Raw genomic sequence first — 10,677 nt, forward strand, 5'->3', positions numbered from 1 at the left:
GTATTGAGTATGTCATTGGGCAGTTTTAAAATTAATTCAAGTCTTTTTTTTTTTTTTTGCCCTGAAGAATTTCCTAAGTCCTTCACATTCCGCCATTGGAAAAATCTGGTGTTTTAGTAATGCACATTAATTGGAAAATAATTTGTGCAACTTATAGAGCATTAATTGGAAATTGCCACACTGAGGATTCATCATTTCTCAAGTTCACTGTTCTTCATTGTTTCTTTAGTTCGATAATAAACAAAATTACGACACTTATGATATACAATTCGCTGTTGTACTTCATTTCTCTGTGGTTTTCTGTGACTATTTCAGTGAGTTTCTAACAGTAGACGGTTATATTAGGAGATTTCTCTACTCTTGTGGGTGGTGATTTATTCTACTTTGCTTGGTAAATGTGTGTTTACATGGCTCAGTAAATAGTGGTCGGGTGGAATAAAAGCCAATGCAGCAGTAAACTGTTGAAAAACATGTAACATTCAACTGAATGCATATGTATGTATGTAACTTAAGATTTATTCTCTGTAAATGGACATAAAAACTAAAGAAACAAGATAATTAAATATTTTAAATTTAAAGTGGAAGAGGGATCATCAAAAAAGTACAGAAACAAGTTGAATCAAAATACAAAGATTATATTTTCAAATCTACAACTAGGGACTCTTAAACGAAAGTAAACAAACTAAGCTGGAAATAGTGTCCAGATTATTTTTTCAAGCTACAAGTTCATATTTTGACTTAACTAAAATTGATAAGTACTGGAAAAATGTGTGCAAACTGATTTCTTTAGACCCTTGTACTAAGTTGTTAAGGGAAAGGAATAGCAATATCAATATTTTATATTTATCATTGTGTCATAGTTAGTACTATATATATATATGTTTACCTGTTATACATTGCAACCATAAAATGTATCTTTTAGTTCTTTCCAAGTTCAGTGTTTGTTTGGAGCCTTTACTGTGGAGTTGTGGGTGTGGTTGTCACTATGGTTAAAGTGATAAACATCAGGCTTCATTGCATGTTTGACAATGGAGAATGTGTGGAAGATGCAAGTGAAGGATCGGTAAAGTCTGATGAAGAAGAGGCTCTACAGAGCAACAGTCAGCATCCACAGTGGTAATAAAACATTGAAGTACTGATTATTAGAGTATTTATGTTGAAAATAATATATTGTATAGTTGGTTGATTTTACAAAAATATATTGATTAGCATACACACTAAAATTAACAGTATACTTTATTTTTAATACTAAACTCATTCATTATGTTGTATTCATGATTTTATGTGGTATGGCTTGTCATTGAAAATATTACTTTTCATTCTATTGGCCATTCAGACTCAAATATAGCGGTAGGTTGAAATTACTCTAATTAATTATTGATTGTTGGCCATTCAGACTCAAATATAGTGGTAGGTTGAAATTACTCTAATTAATTATTGATTGTTGGCCATTCAGACTCAAATATAGCGGTAAGTTGAAATTACTCTAATTAATTATTGATTGTTGGCCATTCAGACTCAAATATAGCGGTAAGTTGAAATTACTCTAATTAATTATTGATTGTTAAATGCAGTAGTAGAAGATTAGCTAGTTTTTTTTCATATGCAAATATACTAAAAAATAAGGTTTTCAAGAAGTATTTACTTAAAATACTTATGTTGTTCTAGTGAACTGAAACATATATAATAAAACTTAATGATTTTTAGAGTAAAATAACTTTTATTTATTTAATCAATTGAAGACAAATTTGGCACAGTTTATTGCTAATGTATATGTTGACATATATGACTTGAAAAACACCATAAGACAAATGTTTATGTAAATTACAGAGGCAGTAGGAGATATACGCTTGTTTCTAATTCATTGCCCCTTGTCATGGATTGCTGTATATAGAGAGGTTTTGCCTGTACAGTTTGTCTTCTCTGCGATCCAAACGTGGTGAGTCGTGAAGGTGGGAGAGAGGATCCCATTGGTTAAGTGGTGTCTGGATCATTGTAATATACATCTTTGGTCTTGTACTTCTGTTGTTTCCTCATAGTCACTCGGCTGGTCAGGTCTAACTCGTTTCCTCATGGTCACTCGGCTGGTCAGGTCAAACTCTTGAGTCCACCATGCACCAGAATCACATATCTTCTTTAGATATTGTGGACATTATGTCTGGCACTGGTGTTTGAGTATAGTGTCTAGGAAGGTATTATGGACGTTATGTCTGGTACTGGTGTTTGAGTATAGTGTCTAGGAAGGTATTATGGACACACTATACTCAAACACCAGTACCAGACATAACATCCACAATACCTTCCTAGACACTATACTCAAACACCAGTACCAGACATAATCTAGGAAATTCTGGCATTGCTGCAGTGTGTTGAGCTTTTGACAGTGCTGCACATCTCCTTTTAGGATTCCATAGTGGGTTGGTCAGCTAGTGTTTTCCTTACAGATTTTAATTTACCAAGAAAATAAGTAACCATAGAAGAGTCTGTTATCATTCTGTTACCATCTCCTGTTAATTCTGTACCTTGGTTTCTAATTTTACATTCTTTATGAAGAACCTCAATTTACAATATGTCCTTGATTTTCAAACAAAAAGGCTAAGAGGGACCTCTCAGTATCTCAATTATGGCTACAGAAACAATGAACTCTTCTCGAGGTCAAATGAAATCAGGTTATCTATTGAGGTAACCCCACATTACTTTGAATGATTTCTTAATTAAAAATAGCTACAAACTGTTATAGACATTTGACACTGTCAATATTGTTGGCTAATATCTGAACAATAAAAAAAATAATTGTAATATGAAACTATAAGAACAAATAAATGTATGCTAACTTATGCCTCAGTAAGTTTTAACTGAAAAAATCTCTCCGAGTTAGTCTGTTTCAACCAAAATTATTTGTTAACACACTTGTATTTGAACCTTGCAAGATATATGAGGAACATGAGAAATACTTGAGAAATTGGTTACTTATAAAAAAGCTATCAGTAGCTACAACTTTGCAATGATTTTAGTTACACCATGTTAGGCCTAATCCAATTATTAGAAACTTGTAATATTAGAACAAAGTTTTGGTTTGAAAGAAAATGTGAACAAAAATATTAGGTTAGTTTGACTAAACTAGGGCATCTATTTATATAAATAAATGCTGTTATGATATTAAAGACTGTTTGGTTTAAATATTAGTGATTAATTTATATTTGTGAGTGAATATTTTAATATTTTTAAGTTTTATTATAATAAGAGTTAAAAGCAGATGATTGTAGAAGGTTTTGTTAATAACTAATTGTTGTCGAGAATATAGAAAGTGGCCAGACGACTATGTAAGAAAGATATAAATAGCGTGAGATGAGAGGGAAGCAACAGACAGACAGTATTAGACAGATAAAAGCAAAGAGAATATAGTTGGTGTGAAGTTAAGTAATGTAAAAGTGATAGGCCTAATGACTGACATAGGCCTAACATTTAATATATATTAGAGTGAAACTAATAGTGGAAAAGGAAATAAGAAAAATAAGTTTATTCCATCAAAGCGAAATTCTAAAGTAATTGAATCAGCCTGAGTGCACTTTGACAAAATGAACATAGGATCTTCAAAAGAAAGAAGACCACAATCGTATGTGAATCACACCAGACTAATATCGCGATAATTTTAGAGAAAATAGTTCGGTTTGTCAACTGAGATTCTAAAGTAATTGAACAGGCCTAATTGGACTTTTGACAAGAAGAGGAGAACTATACATATACTGATATATATTCGAAACAAGTTAAACAACTATAGAGAATATATATATATTATTTGAAAACAAGTAAAGTGTGTGCTGTTTATTCATCTTTGAATTTATCACTAACAAATCACAGACACTTACTGTAGAAGAATCCTAATCCCAACAACTACATAGTATGTATTTATGCTATTAAGAAATATAAATAAAAGCCATTTATTTCAACAATTAGCAAAAAAAAACAACAGAACCCATATACATATATAATATTGTTATTTTTTAAATCTGACAAATGTCAATATGTGTGTGTATCTATTCCTTATACATTTCCACATTTCTTGATCAATCAGCACCAAACTTGGCACAATGATACAGGATGATATGAGGAAGGTCATGAGGGAGGTTTGGACCCCCCCAATCTTATTTCATATCTAATTTTGGAAAACTAGCAATTCAGCACAACTTGACACAATGATATAGGATGACATGAAGAAGGTTATGGAGGGGTTGGACCCCATCTAATTTCATAATGATAGAATTCTTGACGGTACTACAGCTCGTTAAAAATAAATGCCAAATAGTCTATTCAGTTATCATGAACATTTGACAATTTTGAAACTATTGTCTAATAGTTACAGACAAACGAAAAAGAAAAATAGTACTTTGAAGCTACTAAAACACAGTAATTATTCACAACTAATTATTTATAACTGAAGAATCTTAAAGAATTTATTTTCTGTAGCTGTTAGGCTAATAAATAACTTGGGTATTTAAACTACAGTAATTAGAAATTAAGAATGAGCTGTTGCATAGAACGCCAAAAAAGTTTATTTATAGAAAATCATGGGACTTGCATCTCTATTGCTAGTTTCTGTCTAAGAGACAAAGCCAGGAAGAGACACTGATGGTTCTCACCATGAGGTGGTATAGGTTGGACTTAGAATCATGACCAAACTAGTTTTCCCCTTCTCTCAAGAGTTCCAGACAGTAGGTTGACTTTCTTCAATTTTACTTTGATTACATTACTTCAGCAAAATCTAATAGCCATTCCAATGCTTTATTTTAATTTGACATTTGGATTTTCCGGCTTCTGCAATTTTGAGGTAGCCTTCATTTACTTACTTCTGCTGAAGCATCATTATTAAGTATTACAAAGTCCACCAGATTAATGGGATAAGCTGCTGTGTTACAACATAATTACTTGGTTGATTCTGATATTTAATTACTTCTGCTGAAGCATCATTATTAACTGTTACTTTATAACAAAGTCCACCAAATTAATGAATCAGCTTTATAACATAGTGTTTTTGGTTGATTCTGACATGCAATGAATGAAAAAATGTTAATTATGCATTCACACCAATACATCAGTACAAATGAAAAATAGTTTTTCGGTGTTTACTTATAATTATGTAACTATTGCTTAGTTGAAAAAAGATTATTTGTACTGTTACTTTTTACAAAGGTAAATATCCAGCAAACTGTATGGCACACATTGAAAAATATTTTAATTGAAATAATAATTTCATGAGAACATGTAAATGCTAAAATAATAAGAGGATTTAACTAGAATTTACACAGTTGAACTTCATGATGGAACAAGTAACAGGAAAGTTGTAAATAAAACTTTACTAACTCTCCTCTTGTTCCAGTGATTCAGAGCATATAGAAATGGCAGTTCTAAAGCCAAGAAGAGGTGGGGACACTCCACCTGTGCAGTGTAGTTCACGAAATTCTTTCCCTGATTCTCCTGTTAAACACAGTGTATCTCACGTTGGTTCCATGGATATCATCAACAAGCTCATTGGTTCCGAGTCAGAAGTCAAACCTTGTTCAAGCACTATAGGTTTGTTTGCTTTTCATTAAAAAGGAATATGTGTTTTGTTTTCTCACCTGAAGAAGGTATTGGCCGATATTTGTGGAGAACTGCTATTATATTCGTGACTTGGGATAGTATGTTTTATGTATTTTGAATGATGATAGTGTTATTAATTTTTTGATAAAGTGAACCCATATTCCTTGTAATGTTCTAGAAAATAGCTTCCTTTGTCGTAATTATTACTATTGTAGAAAATTTAGAAATTCTGAAATGAATACTCGCCTCTTTACACAGACTAGCTTCTTACCTCTTGAGTTTGTGTGATCTGTCATAGAGACTTGTAAGCCATCAGCCTTGTGAAAACTCCCACCTAATTTCATGTGAAACCTCCTGAACTTGCACCACCGCATAACGACGTAATTATGTAGCAGAACCCTTCGTCAGTAGGAGTGTGACACACCTCCGTGTGTAATGACTCCTTCTACATTCACGCTTGTGAATCTCCATTTTTTTTCCTTGGTACTGTTGTGAAAAGATGTGTTTTGAGTTTGCCGAGATTTTCAACTTTTTCAATTTTCAACTGTCACTTGATTTTTGAGTTTTAACCTACTCAATATCAATTCGCAACTTAATGTGAATTCATCTTCTGTTGATGTGGGTGAAAATATATGTCACCCTGAATGAAATACCAATAATTTAGCAAGAAGTTTTTTTTATCTGTGAAAGGTGTGATGGTCATTGTCTAATGTATGGTGGGGTCTATGAATGCAGCCAGGACCCTTTACTTCAGTCCCTTCCATCACTTTCCTTCCCATTCTTTCAAGCATGAAGTTTAGGAGAATGAATTTGAGTGCCTTTTTTCACCTCCAGGTTTTGTTTTGGGAAGTCTTTAACTACTGAAGAATACTCCAAGTCTTCCTCTGTTTTTCAAAACCTCATTACTCAGATATGTAGAGTTCTTTGACTCTTCTTCTTCATTATTACACAACCCTTCCCCTTGCAATTTATTTTTTCCCCTTCCCTGACATTGCTGTACATGCCAGTTCCTTTCTATTTAAACTCTGTTCCTGCACCCTTATGGCCCATCCCCCTCACCTGACTGATTCTCGTATATAGTCACTCAAACTTCTCATTCCTTTTCAATTCTAATAAACTTTACCAGGTTTGTCAGCAGCTTTATTTAAAACCTCTAGATACCTACCCTGTAGCTAAATATTGAAAAAAGTCTCTACCATGGCATCTTCTTGAATATTGGACAGGGCAATTCTCGCTCAGGTCATCAAAGAGACCGGGGAAGTCTTGTCGACATCCCCCTGAGCCCTGACACAGTGTGGTCGGGGTCAACCTGTTTTTACCTGCCGGTAATACCGGCAGCAGGTTATCAAAGAGACTTTCACGGTCTTGTTGTTCTTACCATACATACATGCATGTGTAATAAATGCCATTGAAATATTGTGCTTTATGTAACCTCAAATTACTGTATTCATATAAACAGTTGTTTTATATAAGGTGAAATAACCCTATTGAGTTAAGAACCTAAAAGAACAAACCAAAACTTACTATTATGGAGTGTATATAGCTGCAAGTCTGCAGTATGACTTAAACTAACCTTACAAATATTAAAACCATTAAATATGACTGTGGGAGCTTGCCTATTATACTGACTGTAAAGGCAAAAGTTTCAAGGTGGGTCCATCATCCCTTGAATTTGCCCCCCCCCCTAAAATTTCTGTGGATGACCATGGCCCTATCCATTAATTATAAACATGCCCTTCTAAACCTAACTACTGTCCACATCTCTGGTAATACCTGCTGGCTTTTAAAAATAGGGTTCCTGAGTCACTTATTGCATTGTTTCCAGTAAAAGGACCTTTCCGGACTGAAGTACTAATGGGGATCCACCTGAGGTTAAGTGACAGTTGGTAGATCATGTGAACTCAAGGAGCTGTTCTGTGTACGGAGGCGAGTATCTATAGGAAATACACATTTTTTTTTGTAAGGAAATGTTAACATTGTATCATATATAAAGTGGATGTTCATTGTTAAAACAATTCTGTTACATATGAGCTGTTGATTTATATATTCTTGGTGAATGTAGATTTAGAAGTGGATGTTCATCACCGAAACAGTTCTGGTAGTTCTGAAGAAGAATCCCTAACCTGTTCGAGCCAAAATCAACGACATTCCATTGTCCTTGAAGTGGGAGATCCAGCTTCTAGTCTTGTTGCAGAAATATTACAAGAAGGTAATGAACATGGATTTCAGGGATGGTATTCTCAATTTACCTTGAAGAAAGGAGCTCAAATTATATATATATATCCAAAGTATTTTTATTTGTTATTTTTATGGTATGAGAAATTGCTTATGCTCGTGGTGATTGCAGAGTTTGTATGAAAATGCTGAATTAATGAAATTGTTTGTATGTAACTGCTTTAAGTTTTTTATAAAGTTTGACTTGTATGTCATTTCAATTGATTCTCCTAAACTTATTATAACTACTTTTTAAAATCTATTTCAGTGGAGGGCTCTCAACTGTCCAGGAACAAAGAAAGTTATCTATTGGAATCAATGAGAAAAAAAGAAGAAACAGAAAGAACTCCACATGATACAATGGGTAAAATAAGATAATAAAAATGTAGCTTGTTTAAAAGCTGTGTTTAGATTTAAAAAATATCTTTTTATATCTGCAAGTTCGATATTATATTGCTTCATATCTATATGTTTTACTTGTATGTTTGTATTATTTATTATTAGTATGATAATTTTAATATTTGTGCTATGATTTTATTATCAGTATTCTAACATTTCGCAGTATTGAGTAACTGTGATTACATACAAATCTATAAATGGATTACAAAACCTAGCTAGTATTTTGGTTTATTTTTTATTTCTTTGCCATTTAAAATGCTAAAAATTATGAAATCAGTTTATTACTATTGAAGATTACATTTGATTAAAGTGTCTTTAACCCATTTTCTCTCAGCCCATTTTAGCTTACAGATGGCCCGGCATGGCCAGGTGGTTAGGGTGCCTGACTCTCAATCTGCAGGTCGTGTGTTCGAATCCTTATCACACCAAACATGCTTGCCCTTTCAGCCGTGGGGGCATTATAATGTGACAGTCAATCCCACTATTCATTGGTAAAAGAGTAGCCCAATAGTTGGTGGTGGGTGGTGATGACTAGCTGCCTTCCTTCTAGTCTTTCACTGCTAAAGTAGGGATGGCTAGTGCAGATAGCTCTCTTGTAGCTTTGCGTGAAATTCAAAACAAACAAACAAACAAGAAAGCTTACAGACAAAGAAACTAACTTTTTTTTTTATGTTTTGGAATACGTAACTTTTTTTTTCTGCCAACTGAAGTGTTCTGAATATTTTTGTAACTATTTGTATAATTGGTTATCTATAGCATTTAGTGATTATTATATAAAGTTTGTTCATCCCATTTAGATGTATGTCAGAACATGTTTGTGGATGAGTCTTGATAAACATTCCTTGTAATGTTCAGTTGTCTTTGTACAACTGACTGTCTGGATCAATTCTGGGGAATAATTCTTTCTAGTTCCTGTGTTTTGCAGTATTGCCTTATGTTTATTCTTCTTGAGCCTTTGTCTCATAGTAATAGACAAAGTTTATAGTTATTGCTACTTTATTACTGTAGTTGGGTCTCTCACATTAGGTTTATTTTAGGGGTGCGTTTTAATTTCAGAATTAGTCATTTTTTCTTGATGCATTTAGCTGTTTAACACATGGGGAATGGCTCTGTTTCAAGATTTTATGAGAAGTTAATTCATTGGAGCAATCTATTAGGCCAGTTATTAAAGATGATTGTATTGTGTTTGGACATAAAACTTGTTTCCTTTTCAATATCAATTTCAAGTATATTTTCCATAAGAAAAAATGTATATTATACAAATAGTTTTTGTGTTGATTGTGGCATTTGTTTTTTTTTTTTTAAGTTAGGTGATTGCGTGGTTGTTAGGGTGTTCAACTCACAATCTACAGGTTGTGGGTACGAATCTCCATCGTATCGAACATGCTTGCCCTTTCAGCTGTGGGGGCATTATAATGTGATGGTCAATATCATTAATTGTTTGTAAAAGAGTAGTCTAAGAGTTAGCAGTGGGTGGTGTTGATTAGCTGTCTTCCCTCTAGTCTCTCATTGCTAAATTAGGGACGGCTAGTGCGGATAGCCCTGATGTGGCTATGTGCAAAATTAAAAAAACCAAAGCTGACATTAGGTAGAAGCATTAATACTAATTGGGAAAATTTGGTATTTTAGTGTTAGTAGTTATTTGTAAGTGATATCTGTTACTTTTAGTGCTTGAATCAGTTCTTTCATATCTTTTTTTTTCAGTAAACTTTAACAATTGCCAAAGAAAGTGGTAGTTAGATGGGTGTGTTTAAAAAAAAAAGCTAGATTTTATTGGTTAATTTAGCCATACAGAGTTCAAAGTATCTTATTTGACTTTATATAATTCCTGACTTTTAAAACCAGTTCATATACTGACTGGTCTTGCCTGAGCTTAAAGCTTAATTTTAATCTTTAATAAACTGTACTTGAACTTAACTTGCTCTTTACCTTTTTTCCTAAGTCACTTGTTTGAATGCTTTTTTAGGACCATCTGTAGTAATTCTGAGTTCCTAATAACATAGATAAGTTAATCCTGTTGTCACAGTGATACTTCTCTGAAATTACATGTGCCAGCAACCCACTGAACACACTTCAGAATGTGTGAACTGCTGTCAAAACTGTTAATTCTCATCAGGTCCACAATATGCTGAGTTGCTTCTAGTTACATTTCCAGTGTGGTTTAAATAGTTCAGTCTTCCTGAAACATGTCATAGCCAATCATATTTGTCTATCAAAACCTAAATATTTAATTTTATATGATATAGAGAAATTTGTTAAATTATTTTTCAAGATGATCGTGCATCTCGTTCAGTTTAATATTTCAAAATGCCATGTACACTCTTTTAGTAAGAAACTCCTATTCCAAAATGCCATGTACACTTTTTTAGTAAGAAACTCCTATTCCAAAATGCCATGTACACTTTTTTTAGTAAGAAACTCCTATTCCAAAATGCCATGTACACTTTTTTTAGTAAGAAACTCTATTCCAAAATGCCATGTACA

General features: G+C 33.1%; 1 protein-coding gene across 1 annotated transcript in view; it reads left to right on the forward strand.

Moving 5' to 3' along the window:
- LOC106472961 (pecanex-like protein 3) overlaps positions 1-10,677 on the forward strand; it is a gene marked incomplete at its 3' end in the record, with an annotated part of 49,283 nt that overhangs the window by 8,487 nt on the left and 30,119 nt on the right. Inside the window, exons 2-6 of the mRNA XM_022401488.1 lie at positions 923-1,116; positions 5,378-5,571; positions 7,643-7,789; positions 8,063-8,158; positions 9,500-9,503. Of these exons, the coding sequence (XP_022257196.1) occupies positions 923-1,116; positions 5,378-5,571; positions 7,643-7,789; positions 8,063-8,158; positions 9,500-9,503 (635 nt within the window). The remainder of the gene's footprint in view (positions 1-922; positions 1,117-5,377; positions 5,572-7,642; positions 7,790-8,062; positions 8,159-9,499; positions 9,504-10,677) is intronic.

The sequence above is a fragment of the Limulus polyphemus genome, unplaced genomic scaffold (genome assembly GCF_000517525.1).
Source record: "Limulus polyphemus unplaced genomic scaffold, Limulus_polyphemus-2.1.2 Scaffold5773, whole genome shotgun sequence".
NCBI lineage: Eukaryota > Metazoa > Arthropoda > Merostomata > Xiphosura > Limulidae > Limulus > Limulus polyphemus.